Consider the following 18048-nt stretch of genomic DNA (forward strand, 5'->3'; position numbering starts at 1 on the left):
ACTTACATAATTACAATAAGACGAGTTTTTCTTAGATTATGTGTTTTACACGCCGAGTCTAATACGCGGTTGGGACGTGATAGTTTGGCCTGATTACAATTAAATATTAAATTTTATGCTAAACAAACTCTGATTTTGTTAATATTGATGGTTCATGAATCTGTTCCAATTTTTTGGACAAAGTCATGGAGCGTCCCTTCTATTAAGTTCTCCCTAACGGCAGGATCCGACTTGAATAGGAACCATTAGTTACATTAGCTAAGTAGACCCCTCATAAAGATATGCAGGGCCCTGTTTTCATATTTGTTTAATAAATAGAAATCTGGATTTGTTTGATGTGCAATAGAGGAACAAGGTGACATAGAGGCACAATTTACGTATAAAATTTTGATTGTAATTAGGGATGACAATAGATCAGAATCAAATTTAGACATATATCCTTTTATCATATCAAATTTAATGGATGCTCATATGCTCGGATAAGATGAATGAAGAACAAGTCAAATATTTTATCTGAATGCAACTTTTAAATACACAACTGAATCCAAACCACATTATGGCATGTTAATAACCGACTTTCAAAGTATTTGGTTAATAGATACATGATTTTGTCATTTCTTGAATCCAAATCTAATATGATTTTTTTAGTGAGATGTTGAACGATATATATCTGACTTATTCGAAGAATGCATTTTGGTTAGATATTCCATCTATATTCGGTCTATTGACATCCTTAATTGAAATTAGTTGTGTAATAAAGAGAAGAACCTGTTTAATATGTGTGTGAGTTGGCCTCATATTAATTATACAATGTCCAACATAAGATGTGGGCAGCCATGGAGCTCCAGCTCCAAGCTGCAGAGAAATGAGCACAAAGGCCCGTTAGACAACTACAGGGAAGTACACAAGGACCAACAAATTTTTTTATTTTTAGACCAACTGATCAAAGAGAGACCACAACAATCCAGACATGGTAAGACATATCGGAAAGCATCAAGAACAAGAAAGAGACGACGTTCAGTAACTTTCCTCTAAACCAGAAGACTTCCTTCCATAGTCTTAGCCAAGGTAGCGCTGGCATGGTTTTTGGCCTCTCCTCAAGGTTTTTTTTTTTAATTTACATGTAAATTTTAAAATATTTAACTTGTTCTATATAAAAATTTTAAAAAATGATATTTCAGCTCCTGTCAAAATTTAGAAACTTTACTTCGGCCCTCCTCATAAAAAATTTTCATCTCACCAACACTTTCTTAGGAATGAGGCTCTCTAAGTTTCTCTCTCAAAATAATAGAACCAAATAAGAGAACGAAGAAGAAGATACAAGGATTTATGTTATTTAGAAACAGAGTTCTCTTCTGTCCACGACCACACTCAAAGTTTTTCTACTATCATAGAAGAATAGAACAATACAAAAAACTGTCCCCTAAGTATGGGGATTAGTGCAAGCTTGCAAAACTTAAAATTACATGAACATAATCCACAGAAATTAGGGAAGCCTACATGGATCACGCTCCACGCTCCAAGTTTGTCTTCCTTCTATTCAAGTTAAAAGTATGTTCAATAATCTTACCAATGTTGCTAATGTAAGCGCCTACAGGCATGGTCATTAGTTATGACTCTAATCGGTCGACAAGAAAAATCAACCCATATCGGCTGACACCAGTGTTGCAGCAATTGATTGGCACATAAATAGAGTAGGTGATGCCATCAAGTTCGTGCTGACCGATTGATTGGTTGTAAATCTTCGAAAATGAATATCAAGAAATCAGTTACTGCAAAAATAACTATATATATATATATATAGTTAACCAACACTGACAGATTAAAACGATGCCTCTTACATAAATAAGAATGCCTCTGGTCGACCAACACTGACAGATTAAAACGATGATCTTACATGATTCAGCTGCCCTTGAAAGTGAATCACATTTTTATTTTACTATAATCACGAGGGACTCCCCTCCTACTACACCGTCAAGTTACGACGTATACTTCACAATCAGATTCGAAGATAAAGGTCCAACACAATATATAGGAACAGAAGATAAATTAAAAACTCAGACTATGTCATTCACAGGAGCCTTTCATCGTGCCTGTACACTTTGGTAGTTGAAGACGGCATGAAAGTGCAGAGACACGTTCGATCTACAGAGTTGCAATTGAAAATTGTGTGAGAAAGAGAAAAGGTAGCCAAATACTGTGACTTAAACCGCAACTCATTAGTTATACAGTGTTCTTCAGCATAAGAGACAAGCAGCCATGGAAGTTCAGCTCCAAGCCGCAAAGAAATAAGCAGACCCCCTTCAGGCGACTGCATCGTACATCGAAGTATATAAGGAAGCAACATTGTGATCAAAGCATAGCCGCACTTGCTTTTTGGGGCCAACTGAAACAGCAGCGGCGACGATCAAACACAGTGAGTCTTCCGATCGAAGGGCGTGAAGAACAAGAAGGTGCCGACGATCGCAGCTTCCCTTAAACCAGGAGACTTCCTACCATGGTTGTAACAGCTTGGCCTCTGATTAAGACTCGTCCAGTTTCTTCTTTCAATTGAATAGCCAGCTGCCCTCCTCTTTTAGATGCCTGATCATATACAACATTTCAAAAATGCTATTGTTTACATATGTAAATATCTCTCTTTTGTTCAACTTGAGAAGCATTATGCAGTTAAATTAAATTAAATCAAATACTCTTTTTTATGCATGTTTGCACACAAATGCGCACACGTATGATTGAGCGATAGGATTACAAGTCATCGCTTGGAAAAGAGCATGAAGTCGTACCCTCCCTTTCCCCTATATTCTTGGGCGGCACCAACGGCATTGGTGGGTAGCATGAGTCCAATATATATCAGCTAGCGCACATTTGTTCACCTTATTTTTCGCACAAATTACTTAACAATATGAAAATTGAACTAGAAATGTGTGGCACTGAATGTATCCTTACACCTGCACCTGCTATGCCCCATAGCGCTTCAGTATGATGAGATTCCTTCCTTTTTCTCTTGAAAGAAAGAGAGAGAGAGAGAGTCAAAAAATATTGTGGGAGTGTGATATGAATTTATGCTAAAGAATAGAATAAATTCTTGAAGCACTAAGACAAGTGTTTTACGATTGTACATAAATTTTTAGGGCAGATGTATGGAATACTTGTAAAATGTTACGGCTGCCAAACGACCCCCGAGGAGGTTTGCTGTAGCTAGTTGGGCAAATTGTTAGTAGGAGACTAAATTTGTTCAATTTTAATAAGTGTCTAACCGTTATATTAAGTTGGAGCATGTGTATGAACTTGAAGCAGGTTTAGGATCACCAAACAAGTGACAAACTCTTTAGATCTGAGGGGTGATAGTGTACTGGGCGTCAAGGTGGTTCACCTCATCTAAGGATTCTGTTCGAATCTTGAAAGGATCACTGTCACGTTCCAGTGCCTCTACCTTTGGACAGGAAAATGTCCTGAATCATGCTCTGTGAACCCAAAAAGATGGACATACCGAGGGGGAGTGGGGGAGCACTGGTCTTTCTTAGGGACAGTGGAATGAACCACTCACTCTCAAAATACATTTTTTTTTTAAAAACAGCTCTCCATTTTCGATATAAGTAGGAGAGAAAAAGAGAGAGAGAGTACCATGTAGGCGATGAACTTGCATTTTCCAAGCTTGGAACTCCAATATGGCGCCAAACCACAATGTGTGCTTGCGCAGACGTGATCCTGTTGGAAGGAGGGATAGCAAAAATGTCACCAGGTCGCCATGAAGTTAAAGATTAACAAATCAGCAAACGGTGAAAGTGGAAGTGAACTCATTAAGATTATGAAGCCATGAATGCATTGAAAGTTTGAAAATTTTTATACAGTCTACTTTGGTGGAAGGTGCAGATCCACAGTAGGTTATGTTATTAAAATATATGTTTGGAGAACACATAAAACAAAAACACCATATTTTTATTTTAAAGAAACATGATATGATTATGTAGGAACATTTGATTGCTGGATCTAAAAATAGAACATGAACTTGAAATGCGCTTGCGGATACAGACAAACAAATCATGGGATTTTTTTCTGCAATTGGCTACTAGCTACCTCATCTATGCCTATCTTGGGGCCGAAAAAGCGGGAAATAAAATCAAAGCCAGAGTCAGGGGAGGCGATCGCCGTCACAACAACCGCCCTTCCCGGCCACTTGCGCAGTTCATCCATCCGCGGTTGCAGCTCCCTCACAGCATCTCCTGAATCAATCTCAACCTTCAAAGCCAACATATAACTCAGTTCATGATCACTTCAGAAGTGCATTTTTATAACTTTAGAATCAATATATGCATAACAAAGGAAGAAAGCTAAGTGACATGCGTATACCAGTATGGCAGTTTTAAAAAATGTGGATGCGGGACATGGCAATAATACAAAGTCCCACAAAAGATTTATATACTTTGTTCAAACGAGAAAAAGGTTTGATGTAGGTTGAATAAGATCTTAAAGTTTTTTAAATATGATATTTAAAGTTTTTTTTTTAACCTAACCTGGTAGATCTTAAGGATAGGTTGATGCAAAACTTATATTAAGTTGATCATTTTTTAGGTTTTAATGGTGTTTTTATAATAAACAAAAATGGTTGGCTCTCATCACATCAACATTTTGATAGTATAAAAATCAATATTTTTCATAAAAACAACTTCATTCAAAACATGTTTTGTATCAAAATAGTGTTTAGAAATATATTAGGATGTTTATATTTTATTTAAAATAACTTTTTAGCAAAAAATTAAAGGTGTTGTTTATTCTTCACCTTGTCTGGTTTTTACCTATATATATATATATATATATATCACAAAAAAATTAATGTGTTTTTGTATCGAGGTCAAAATGGGGTATGGGGATAAAATTATTATGTCCATGTTACTTAGGAAGAAAGTATATAACAGTTATGTATTAATAGCGCCCATTAATATTTGTATTCTATCATCAAATCTAAGAAACAAACACTCTAGTTTTTATTCAAACAGAAAATAAGTTTATTTATCGTTTCCTTTACGTTCCATAATTATTATTTTTTGAAGAAACATATATTTAGATAGTTAAAAAAATCAGTATAAAGAGAGAGAATGTAGATTTACAACTAAAATTTGCTCCACCTTAACGTTCATAAATATTTTTGGGAGAGAGAGAGAGAGTCATTACAATGAGGTCTTCGGTACAGGAAACCTTCTTCGTACCCTTAATTTGAACTCCATTTAGAGTCTCGGAGAACAACGACATGTACGGCGCCGGATCGCAGTCATGGACGGTGAACCGCGGGAGATCCAACTCGATGCAGAACTCGTCCTTCGCTCCACCGGCGGAAGTAACTCCGGCCGCGCTGAGCGACCCTTCGATCTTATCGGCCGTGATCGGACCAGAGTTGGTGAGGAATTTGATCCTTGTTCCAGCGACGATGCCGGAGGAGAAGAGATGGTGGGAAGTTGCCAACGTTGCATGGCCGCAGATGCCGAGCTTCAAATTGAAATATCATCGGAAGCGATAGAAGGATCAATAAAACTTTGAATTTCCTCATGAGTATTTCGTTAATCGAAAGAAAAGTTTGTACCAACAAACTCTTCACCAAGATCCAAGAACGCTTAGTAAATTTTTTAGCACCAAATCGATAATGCTAGGCTTGATCCCCACCAACTTTCAGGCAAAAGAGAAAAGGTTCGAAGCAAGGACATGTGATGACAAACCTCCGTGACCGGAGTAAACCACCTCAAGTGAAAGATGGCATCGCCGTTTTCCGGCGGGGTGCACTCCCTGGAGGCTGGCCGCACGAAAGCAGTGACGCAGATACCGAATTCCTTCGCCGCCTCCTGCATCCAATGCCCGTCCCTCTCCTCTTCCAAGACGCAGACCACAGCAGGGTTCCCCTTGAAAGGAACGTCCGTGAAGGCGTCCACCTTCGTTCAACAACAAAAGAACAGGCATCTTAAGCACGAAACAACGAGCAGAAAACGGAAGAAGAAAAAGAAGACAAGAAGGGAAGCTATGAGGCAACCAAGAATCTGTCTCCTCACCATTGCATACTTGACGGGACTGTTTGCCATTCTAGAGAGAGAGAAGGATCTGCAACATGCAGGTCATTCGGATCATATTTCAAAATTTTACGATTGTCTAGAGCACCATCAATGTCTGAACGATCATTTTTGTCAAGAAGTCTGCTCGGCCACCGAAATAAGAGCCGATTTTAATGGCTCGCCCCATTGACAGCACAACGTGTATCAACAAAATCGGGACAGTCCTAACAGATTGGTAGAAGATGAAAACAAACACAACGAAAACAACATGCAGAAATTAACGAGAGATTGGACGAATACGTCTTCGTCCGCCTCGATGATTTCCAACCATCTCTCGTCTTGATTTTCATGATTTTGGTCATTTAGATACGCGAATACGGAATACCCATTTCATGAAGCAGAGGTGTCAATTGGATTGGACACCAATCAGAGTTACCCTTTGCCATATTTAATTTATTGAATGTTCACATCTTGGATTTGAATGCCAGTAAGGATAAGTCGATTCTAAATTCGATAATTTAATTCATAGTCTGAATTGGAGCTGAATTCTACTTTTAAATTCACATTTTTGGCTATGATATCTAACTGTATAACTGCATTGTGATTTGTTAAGAACCAACTTTGGCGCACATATACGAATATTGGGTTAGCACATTTATTTTAAAGATGAATGTGAATTTGAATCCGACTAGGTATTTATTTTAAATCGTTTTTTCAATTGGACCTTAATTTGTTTTCCTATCCAACATTTTCTTTAGACAGTTTGATGAGACAACCGATGCAAAATCTGATTCGTTGACGTCCTTAATAGGTCAAAGTGCATGATATTGACAACAAGGCCCCAACTTGAGTTGAAGATAATTAGTCTCAACTTTGTCTTGGATGGGAGCTTTTATCCTTGGTGCTTAATTGTAAAGCTCAATGGTTGAAGCCGACTCCATCCGGATTTTGGAATATTAACATAAGCATTTCAAACAAAGAGTTTACAACTCAATTTACTGTTAGAAGCCTAACTATGAAATGTGAATTATGTAATTTAAAACCTAAGATTACTATAAAATATGAATTATGTAATTTAAAACTGAATCGGCAACCTCGGCATTCAATTTGGCTCAAACCAGCCGATTCAGATGACGCTGGTATCAAACAAAATCAGTTTGAACCAGATCAGCTCCCCTTGAATCAGATGATGCCTAAGGATTCGATCCAAGAAAATTGATGCAGCTTATATACCAATGCTTTAAATGCTTGGAGGAGAAGAAAGACCGTGCTGCTTCAACTAGCAGTGAATCTCCTTTAGTTGGTCAGCTGTAGCTAAAGATGTAAGTGGTTAAGATTCAAGCCAAATCACAACATTTATTAAATTCAATTTAATTTGATTAAATGCAGACTCTAATATTATACCTTATTTTTTAAAAGCGAATGTGGATCCACCTAGACTAGAATCCAAGGTTGTTATTTAATCTCCTTGGATCTCTATCACATCCAAGTCAGCTATCATACCCAGGTTTGGGTTTGGCTAATGGAACTGCATATTGAATCTGAATCCAATTTTCAGAATTTGAAATCAAATGGGTAAGTTCAATATTATCCAATCAAATGTTATCTAATCCATTGACATCCCTACCGAGATAAGCCCCTTGATTTTCACATGCCATCTTTAAGATACTCAAGCTCCGGTCAAGTGGAAAGCTTGACCGAGGGTTGAGCTCAAATCTATTAAACTTAACCAGGATTCATCTTCTAATGAACCAAATCAAGTGAACTAAATGCTGTTCTAGTTCAATTCTCAGTTCATTCACGTTCAAAGTATAATTTTCAACTCAGATGAAAGTAATCTCAGTTCCTTAAGGTTCAAAACATAAATTTCAATCCAGATGAAAGTAATTTATGATCGTCAGTTAATCTAAAAGGACTAATTTAATGAACAATTCAACACGCCAACTATTAGATAACCTATTCGAACATAAGATAACCAATGAGAAATGTCACCCAACCCCCGCGTATTTGAGGATGCCCTCAACATAGAGAAACATGTACTAAAGTGTATTTATGACTCACTCAGGTGATCAACTGTGACCTAACTTAGACCATTTTCCCCGTATCAGTGACTGTAAGAGGGGAATTGTAGTGGTGTGGAGGTGACAGCCCTTATATCTACGTCTCAACTCTAATACTTTGGCACCGAGCCTTGTAATTCAGGCTTATATGGGTCTCCCTTCCAAGAAATAGGCCTATCGAGTTGCTTTGATGGGCAGTCTATAATACCAGTAAGCAATGAGATTCAGCAAAAGCAGTGTGAGGCAGATTACAATGAAGCAGCAAATTTTAGCAAAGGAAATCAGGTTTCCTGCCAATTGATAGCTTCATTTCTTCATGACCACATATGGATACTAATACTGCTGGACCAGCTGTCATATATCTGAGATGACCTTATGGTCAATCACAGTCTTGTGGGCAGCAGCATATGGATCCACCTCAAGGACTGCTTCACTTAGTAGACTGTTTGGCCTTAGAAGCTTTGCTTGCACTTTGTTGGCGGAACATAGAAAACCCTTACATACATGTACTGTTTCTGAGTTAACACTTCTCAATTCAATGCGATTTTGCTGTTACAAGCAAAGATACATAATTATCATTGGGGAGCTTGAATCAATCACGGAACTAGTTCTTAATATTGATTCAGATAGAAACTTTTAGCTATACTACACCGTTTTACGAGACAGGATTCCTTGAACACAGAAGGTACTCTCCAGCTTGGTGTATGATCAAACTAGAATTCCTCTGCATCTTGATGAGCGATCAAACTAGAATTGATCCTTCCATAACAGTTACGGCTTCACCTCTAATCAATACGCGACCTCGATCATCCTTGAACTGAAGGACCAACTTCCCACCTCTTGGAGATGCCTGCTTTCATCAAGCTATCAGACATAGCGATCGAGCGAGAGAGCAACAGAGAGAGAGAGAGAGAGAGAGAGAGAGAGAGAGAGAGAGAGTTAACAAACCATGTGAGCGACAAGGTCATGTTTTCCCAACTTCTTGCTCCAGTAAGGTGCCAAGGCACAATGTGCACTCCCACAGACAGGGTCCTGAAAACGTGTCTCGGACTTCAGTGGAATGGCTTACTAAAGAGCCCGATGGCCATGTCCCATGATTTAAGTACGAAAATATCTTCTCATTGCAAAGACTAGTCTTGTCCTAAATCCTCCATTGTTTCTTGAATTTTTTGGTATTTCTGCATTTTCAGACTACTTTTGGCGCATCAATAAGGAAATGAACTTTGCAAGGATACAGGCACAATGCGCACGGTAAACCACAAGCCCACTGTTTCTTACATTTTTTGGCATTTCAGCATTTTCAGACTGCTTTTGGTATAACTAAGGAAATGCTTTGCAAGGAAACTGGCACATCCCACACACACTAAACTACCAGAATAAATGCTTTTGTTGAGAATGAATCACATACAAACTGATAGTGAACATCTCTTGAGGGCGTGATCCCTTACCTCGGTTATACCCAACTTCGGGCAGAAGAAACGAGAGAAGAAATCAAAGCCCGATCCTTGAGGAGCGGCTCCCGTTATAATGATTCCTCTGCCAGGGCACTTCTCTAGTTCATCAAACTGTGGCTGTATATCTTTAACCACATTTCCTGACATGACCTCAATCTGCAAACCGATGAACTCGCAAAGGCCTTTAGAATATGGAAGCTAAATGGTGAAGGCACAGTAAAATTTTCAACTATCCTTCTAAATAAATCAATAAAACATGTGCGAAACATGACAGCAGCTGTACAGAGAGACAGAGAGAGAGGGAGGGAGAGAGAAAGCATATGTTTAGATCATTAGTGGGCCTTAAGAATATGGAAGCTAGATCCTGTAAGTAAAATAAATTTATCAATTATCTTCTCAAGTATATCAATAAAACTTATGCCAAACATGACAAGAGCTGTGCAGAGAGAGAGAGAGAGAGGGACCATACGATTAGATCATCAGTGGATGCCTTCTTTATACTGCTAATGGTGGCACCATTCAAAGTTGTAGGAATTGATGGGATGTCAAAAGCGCTGCACTCAACAACAGGAATGACAGGGAAGTCCAACTCTACGGCAAAGCTGCCTTCTGCTTGGCCATCAATGCTCTTGAATCCTTCAACCTTATCAGCAGTTAAAACCCCAGACCTTGTCAAGAATTCCACCTTGTTTCCACCGACCAACCCAGAAGAGAAAAGAAAGTGAGCGGATGCTAATGTTGCATGGCCACACAGATCTACCTGCAGTAAATTCATAAGCCGTTCTATCTGATATGAGACTTCGGTGTGCCATCAAATCGATTTTCTTGCAAGGCTAAATGCATGTCCACATATAAAAAGGGTAGCCGACTTTTGTTTCGGCAGTAATATGGAGGCCACTCTTTTGCATCATTTATAGCAACTACATGCTCCGCTCGAATTTAAAATTTGTTCACTTCATTTGAGTAATATTTCTCTATAGAATCTCGAAATAACCTCAAATGAATTTTACTTGTCCAATTTGTAGCTCACTTTGATAAACTAAAGTAAATTCATTAAGAACAGTAAATTCATTACACCATCGAACTGTCAAACAGTAGCTCAGGAAGTGCAACAAGAGGGTACCTCAGCCATCGGAGTAAACCACCTCAAATGGAATCTTCGGCCGCCGGAAACATCGGATTCCGGGATCAGGAAGGCCGTCTGAGACAGATTGAACTCCTTAGCCACAGATTTCATCCAACGTTCATCTTTTTCTGCTCCCTCCCCTCCCAGCAGGCAGACGGCAGCCGGATTCCCACAGAAGGGGGAGTTCGTGAAGGCGTCCAGCTACAATACCGATGCCGAAGACGAATTCAAATAACTCTCAGAAACAAGAGGAGATTAGAAGCGCAAAATCTAGAAACCCAAGACAACTCAGATTACCACTGCATATTGGACTCCTTTCCTCGCCATAGTCGCCTTCCCCTTCTCTCTACGAAGCATCCTGTTCATCATCTAACGCGACATAAGAGCGCCGATCCGGTGAGACCGACGATCCGATGAAGCCCCACGCCGGTACGCGTCCATGTCCAAAGGTTTCACAATTTTGAAGAAAATAACGAAGTTAAAAAAGGAAAAAGAAAAAAAGCTTCGTTATTTTGAACCAGAGAAACTTGCGGGTTAAGGCATCCTATACAAGGGCATGCCCGTAATTTTCTTGTTTTTCCAACATCCCAGGACGAGTTGCTCCATCATAAGGGCCCTAACCCCTAAGGCGGTGGTCCTTCTTCATCACGTCCATTTTCCCCTCCCGCTAAATAAAGAAGAATTGTATATCTTGTGTTTTCTTTCTCCCTCGTCATTGCTTGACTGTCTTTTTTAGTGGATGATCAATTAGTGCATGGAGGAAATAAATGGTGCTAATTCGTTTGTAGTTCTCAGCTCATTTTGCAGTTTCGTTTTGATCTTTTATTTGAACTGTTAATTGTTTTTTCTCTTCGACAGTGCCATCGCGTTAGCGTTCGAGTTCATTTTGGACGTACTGTTTCTGTTTTCTGCCCTTTAATCCAAGTTTACTTGTAGTTGTCTCTGTTTATTGCCATGGAACGTTAGAGATGTACGCTGCAGCCATATGATTGATTAGTCGTTGGTTCGTGCCGGAGTAAATACTAAACAATGTTGGTCATATAGTATCATTCTAAAAACGAGGTGTGCATACTACAAGTTTCAAAGTTCATGTGATGAGAGTTGTAAAAACTTGCCATCCGTGTATCAACATTACAGGCGATAGCGTTTCATACGATGAATTCCATATGTTATTTCATCATTAACATTTTAAAACTCCATTAATATATAGCGTAATGCTATTGAGAAGCAAACCCAATCAAAGTATTTCTTCCAATTGTTGCCATCTTCCATGGATACGGATTCTGATTAGGTGAAACCAAAATATTTTTACTTGGTAGTGTTTATTCCTGCTTAATAGCACGTTTAGTTGTTGCTGGCCCATCCCAGGGTGCTCGTTTCAATGGGTTTCATGGAGTTGCAACCTTTGTTTTTTGGATATTCACCTCCATATATAAAGTTGTTACATCCTATTGGAAAATTGGATTTCAGTTCAGCTTTTGATACCCAATCTTCATTTTCACTTGGCTCTTTGTGACATGCTGTAATATGTTCTAATTCAAGATGTTTTATGTCCCGTTCTACAGATTTACGCTTTTCATAAAATTCCAAATTCCCTATATGAAGTTCATCTATTGAATTTCATTTGTTTGCCTCGCCCCATAAATAGCAGTACAGTGTTTCAGTTCCACTCTTATCTAGTTCATTTTGCCACACTATTTGTCAAGGATCACATTTCTTCAAAATTTCATACAACATTGTACCTGGATCTGCACCTTTTTTTTTCTGCTGCAACTGTGCCTGCATAGATAGAGAAACTGTGTATGGATGAACTTTACTGCAGAGAAGGGAAAAAAGTATCAGGATTACCACATAAAATTTCAAGCTACGTCTGTGTGCTTGTGGCAAGAACAGACTGTTTCGCATTCACTGATGTGATTTTGCTAATTATGTCCCCAGCCTGCAGAAATAAAATCAATTATTATTTCTTTTGTCTGTTATTCTTTTCTGTGCAACAATTACTGGATTATCACAGCTGAGTTTACACATTCTTGATCTTCTCTTGAAACTCAGAAGTGTTGAAGGATATTTCCATTTTCAAAAGAGAAAAATATCGTTCTGATATATGAAATAACTAAAATTGGATGCAGACAAGCTTCTGGACATGCATGGACGATATTCCTTTCTTCATCAATTGCTAGAATCAGATTCCAAGATCTCTTCAGCTAATGTTGAGATACTGAGTTCCATGGATGCCCATTGTGGGCATTGCAGAACATCATCTGATGATGTCATGTCTGGATGTCATGATGTTTCACATCTTGCTTCTTTATCCCACAACCTATTGAGCTTATACGACACTGTGATGCATCCAACTGGGGTTCGTCTAAATGATGCATTGAATGAAAGCAATCTTGCTGCTGCCTGTTCCATATGCCCAATGCATCAGCAGCAAGCTTCCTGTAGTTTAGGTGACACAGCTTGGGCTCATTTGCCAGCAAGCTCAGTGGCAATCAAAGACAAAGGTCCATGCTTGAGACTGCTGCGTGATGATGTGACCAAGGCAAATCCTTTGATAATTGATTCCTCATCCCAAATTCCTGTTGGAATTCCAAGATATATTGTTTTACCTTTTTCTCCTATGAAGGATAAATGTGGAAGCTCCTTCCTTTCAGAGACAGCAACCTGTTCTCCAGCAAAGCTATCACATGATTATCATGTCAAACTGCTTGGATCTACAGTTGCACAGGCAGAAATAGAAAACCATGCATACTTTTCCAACAATGCTGGAAGGCCTTCAAAAACATGTTCTGATAACAAAGACATAGTGGAGGCTGGGATTGCCAATAGCTTCATGGTAAGGATCTTATTTTTGTTGGCGGACCTCATAATTGTTGGACAAATAATAATAGTCCATAATTGGCTCAATCGTCTTCACATTGTGACGTTTATGGACCATTATGATCTCAAACAGAATTTTTGTCCATGTTTTGATTAACGTCAGCAGGAAATTTGAAATTCCTTTTTCTTTTGTTCACTTGGAAACAGGATCGACATGAGGGAAATCCTACTGTTTTTGAACCTCATCCAACTGCATCGATTATCACATCTGATGCAACAGGAAGATGTTTGAGTTTGCGAAAATGTCCAACGACCAATTCGCGCAGTTCAGATGAGCGGGTAAATGTCAATATCTGTTATTTTGTGAAGTTTAAGTTGTGGATCTCTATCACCTCACCCTGTCACAGAAACTCATTTTCTAGCAATCAGATTGTCTTTAATGTTGAATAATTTTCAGTCACGATGTAGCTACTTACTCCTGAAACCTGATTCTGTTCATATGCTTGTCTTGATTCCTGTGTTTACTGGTGACAGAAGCGCAGACAGAGAATTTCAAAAGCATTGAAAGCAATGCGTGAACTCCTTCCTAGTTCTGAAAATGTGAGAATTACTGCCCTGTGCCATTGGTCAAGGTTGTGCTACGTCTTCATTTTTTTCATAGTTCATGCAAACTTCTATGGACCATTGCTGACAATCATTAGAAATTGTTAACCTTTTTTGCTCTTAAGTGTTCCAGCCCATGATGAAGGTTGCATTTTTCTTGGCCTCACTTGGTCATGTTATGGCCTTTATTCTGTCTCCACTGATTGATCACTATTATCAACATTTGTTGACCATTTTCATGTAAACTTGTATGTAGGTCATTCCCTTGGAGCATGTACATGCTACCAGCTTTTATGGTATCGAATATTGGGCATATATGCAGATATAGCTTATGTGTACTTTTAACTTACCTGTGGCATTAGACAAAAAACCGTGTGCCATCTTTTCACACAAGCACATGCATCTGAATTATGTAATTCCTTCTGCTGCTTTTCAGTAGGTATTTGGATTTCTTTTCCATAATTCAACATATCAAATATGATTAGAATTCTGATTATTTCCATTGTAAAGGCCAAGAATAATAATTTAGGCACTCTTAATTTTTCCTTATTTCTGCTGCTCGGAAAAATTCTGTCGGTGGTTCACACATCACTATACATATTACTTCCTGTCTGTTTATTATTTCATGTGAACCATGTTTTTCTTTGATTTGCTATCCGCTAATTGTTTATTGTTGACTGCCGCAAACTTCTACTTGGGATGTAGGGTAATCAAATATCTGTGCTAGATGATGTCATTGACTATGTTAAAGTTTTGCAGCTTCAAACAAAGGTGACTATTTTTTCTGCTTAATGTTCATTTTTGTGCTAAATTTCAAGAGTTTGCGAAGGCAGGGACAAGTATCACATATAAAAGGTTCTTGCATAGATTTTTCTATGCAAGGAAAAATGACTTTTCTAGGTTTTTAGAATGTTCAATGCTTATCTCTAAAAATTTCCTTTTTGGGTTGTATTGAAATGTGCAATTTTTTAACTTTTTCTTACTTGTACATGAACGAAACGTGATCTTGCAGGTCTTAAGTCAAACGAGGCTGCTTAGTGATCTGTCTGAGGACACGCTGGTGTATCTTGAGGTGTGAATAGTGTTAGCTTGTGGGGCCTTTTCTCTATTGAGAAATGATCATCATGAAAATTTTGGAAATTACAATTTTTCTATTTCACATTGAGTGGTTTATGTTATTACATCTCTTATATTAACTGTTAATACATCTTTTTATGCAAAGCAATTATTGGCCATTTTTCCCTGGATATTTCACTTTCAATCTCAATAAGGACAGCTTTGAGATTTGTCTTACGTTTGAAGACTGTGCTGTCAAAATTGAACGTCAATCTGACTGTTTACTGTGTCGATAAAGTTGCTGCTACCTTGCCAATCAAACTATACAATGTGGATCACCTTATTGCTTTGTACTTAGTTGATTGTGTTGCTTACTAGTGTTTGAATTGAATTAACTGGCTCGAGAACTCATCACCGAGAAATTGGAATCACAAACTTATTGCTTGGTTCGAAACCTTAAGTCTATTAAGTCTCAAGTCTGTCTTCTTTTTTCTTTCTTTTGTCCAGTATTGAACCCAATCTGCGACAGCCTTGAAATTTATCTTAGGACTAAAAACTCTGCAATAAGTTCCTCTAAAGTTGGTTTCAACTTTGATTGTTTCCTGTGTCCGTAAGGCTGGGAGCTTGCGAGCAGCAGCATGCTGATGAATTTGTTAAAAGTACTTACCAGGAGAAATCAGCTGGATGATCTTATCCTGGCATCAGTTTATGTATTATGAACATTGAGTTAGCTTTCTTTCTTGAAGGAGAAAAAAAAATTGGTTCCAAAGATTTTTTTTTTAAATTTCTGCTGAAGCAATCTCCTCTTTAATCTTTTCTGGCATTTTAACTTTGCAGCTTTTTCTTTGCTGAATGCAGGGCTTTGGTCATTTCTCACGTACTGAACCTGAAAGCAGTGATGCCATTGAGAACATAATTGATAACTTGATGAAATCTGACATGCCTGCAGCAATCCAATCGTTGCAACGCAAGGGCTTACATCTTTTGCCTTGGTCATCGGCAGATTGTTTCAAGAATGCTTCGTGATTGCAGAAAGCAGGCCTTTAGTGGTTTATGCTAAGTTTTGGGCGTGATATGCTACTCTCCATTTGTTTGGTATCCGGTGTCTTACGGATCTCGACTCCATCAATTGTGCATTGCGGACGTTTTTGTTCTTGGGCATTTCCATCACTATAAAAAGTTACCCATTATCGACAGCCAAGTAAAGATGTTTTTGGTGTTGGTAAAAATTTTACTGACGTTTCTCCTGAACGTGGATGAAAGTTTCGATGGTGGTGAAAACTTTCGTCGACATCTTCTCTTCACACTTCGGTGAAAATCATGATCACCAATGTTAGCTGAACGTCGGTTAGGAAGTTATTACCGACATCTGTCGGGCATTGGTAATACGATTAGTGACAAGGGTGCATCTGAACGCGGCTGATCGTTGGTGATAATCTTCACCACATCGTTGACAATCATTATCGATGATCAAGCAGACGGCGGTAAAAGTTTGTGCGACGTCAATCTTTTGCATTGTGAAAGTATTACGGATGCCATTTCAAAAGTCGATAAAGATTTATATTTTTTTTTCAAATAATGATTATTTAAAATTCTGAAAATTGGAAATACATTTGTCGACAGATATTTGCGTACAATACCAACTGACGAACATGGTAAGGCAAAGTCACGTAATGTCTGTATCTGTCCATTGTAGTAATAAATACATACAGCAAGAAATTTTGTGGGCTAGAATCTAGATACAAACAACATATCCTTATGTCATCACTCCAGCCAACTTTCAAAACAAATATATACAACAGAACAGAACAAATGTATTTAACAGAACAGTTAAAACAATATTACCAACGCGAGCACAAGGTGGTGTCGCTGAGCCTGAAATCAATATTTTTACCTAAGGCTACTTCTGTAAAAAGTAACTTTCACCCACAGCCATGTCGCCTGCGTCGTCGATGTCATGTTTTTTTTTGTTTTTGTAGTGCGTACATGTTGAAAATGTAAATAACTGATCATCAATTCTAAAGCAAAGACAGTCCGTGCACTCGCTTTTCTGCACAACATCGTCTGCAAACCTTGGAAAGGTTGATTTTGAGTCTCTATTGTCGGTAAGAAGGATGGTGATTCGTTCGTTCGCACCTGAGAATGAGATTGAGATCGACGTGCCTACCTCTGTTCCATGACTATTATATTTTGTCTTGCTCAAACCGTGAACCATGGGGTTTGCAGCATAGTTGGCAAACCCAGCCATCCGACTTGAAAATCATCTGAGTCGGATCTGGATTGTTTACTTACTGGATCACAGGTTATGATCCAAGCGATCCACACTAAGACTCGGCTGATTCGGTTGACTCGGCCGAATCAGGTCCAATTTGAGTTATGGTGATATAAAACTAAATTAATGGTAAAAATTGATTTTGATTCTTTTTGTTTTCTTGAATCAGTATGTAAAGACCAAAAAAAGGAGGGAGGAAGCTTAATTGATTTGTTATATACATACATACATACACACACACACACACATATATATATATTCATTCGGCAAACCCCCAAACCCAAAACCCCAAACCAGTCTTGTCCTTTCTCTCGATGCCGCGAAGGTGATTGGGAAAAAATCAGAAAGAAAGACAGTGCTAGAGTCTGGTAACTCGGTTGCTTGTCAATGGTCCGATTCTTACGAGTCGAGTCAATTCACTGACCCGCTGACCCACTTGGCTGCTGATCCATGTCCGATTCCTGAGTTTGCCAAGGTTTGCAGTTTGTGCAAAGCCGGGACAGCCTTCACCAGTAGGCAGTGTTCCTGAATTCAAACATCATTATCGACTCTTATGGCGCAGAGCTCCTAAGTGAAGGCTTGCCCAAGTCCATGAGAAGCCTTAACCTCTGAGTTGTAC

General features: G+C 38.7%; 3 protein-coding genes across 6 annotated transcripts; 1 reads left to right on the forward strand and 2 right to left on the reverse strand.

Annotated features, from left to right (window-relative positions):
• Nucleotides 1–2138: 2138 nt before the first annotated feature.
• Nucleotides 2139–6156, reverse strand: LOC116264819 (uncharacterized). The gene is made up of 6 exons (XM_031645228.2): nucleotides 6039–6156; nucleotides 5712–5921; nucleotides 5173–5484; nucleotides 4078–4239; nucleotides 3625–3708; nucleotides 2139–2583 (listed from the first exon to the last, which is right to left on the reverse strand). Exons 1-6 carry the CDS (start codon nucleotides 6066–6068, stop codon nucleotides 2476–2478), a joined length of 906 nt encoding a protein of 301 aa, XP_031501088.1. The 5' UTR covers nucleotides 6069–6156; the 3' UTR covers nucleotides 2139–2475.
• Nucleotides 6157–8692: 2536 nt separating this feature from the next.
• Nucleotides 8693–11138, reverse strand: LOC116264646 (uncharacterized). The gene is made up of 6 exons (XM_031644980.2): nucleotides 10976–11138; nucleotides 10676–10879; nucleotides 10022–10312; nucleotides 9547–9708; nucleotides 9047–9130; nucleotides 8693–8948 (listed from the first exon to the last, which is right to left on the reverse strand). Exons 1-6 carry the CDS (start codon nucleotides 11045–11047, stop codon nucleotides 8841–8843), a joined length of 921 nt encoding a protein of 306 aa, XP_031500840.1. The 5' UTR covers nucleotides 11048–11138; the 3' UTR covers nucleotides 8693–8840.
• A 140-nt stretch (nucleotides 11139–11278) lies between these two features.
• Nucleotides 11279–16351, forward strand: LOC116264645 (uncharacterized). 4 transcript variants are annotated; one of them, XM_050080645.1, is made up of 7 exons: nucleotides 11279–11484; nucleotides 12808–13514; nucleotides 13706–13837; nucleotides 14033–14098; nucleotides 14807–14872; nucleotides 15114–15173; nucleotides 16016–16351. In XM_050080645.1, the coding sequence occupies exons 1-7, from the start codon at nucleotides 11433–11435 to the stop codon at nucleotides 16181–16183; spliced, it is 1251 nt and encodes a 416-aa protein (XP_049936602.1). In that variant the 5' UTR covers nucleotides 11279–11432; the 3' UTR covers nucleotides 16184–16351. The 4 variants fall into 4 exon arrangements, with proteins under 4 accessions (XP_049936602.1, XP_031500837.1, XP_031500838.1 ...); XM_031644977.2 differs by having other exon boundaries at nucleotides 11279–11448; XM_031644978.2 differs by having other exon boundaries at nucleotides 11279–11362.
• The last annotated feature ends 1697 nt before the right edge of the window (nucleotides 16352–18048 follow it).

The sequence above is a fragment of the Nymphaea colorata genome, chromosome 11 (genome assembly GCF_008831285.2).
Source record: "Nymphaea colorata isolate Beijing-Zhang1983 chromosome 11, ASM883128v2, whole genome shotgun sequence".
NCBI classification, from domain to species: domain Eukaryota; kingdom Viridiplantae; phylum Streptophyta; class Magnoliopsida; order Nymphaeales; family Nymphaeaceae; genus Nymphaea; species Nymphaea colorata.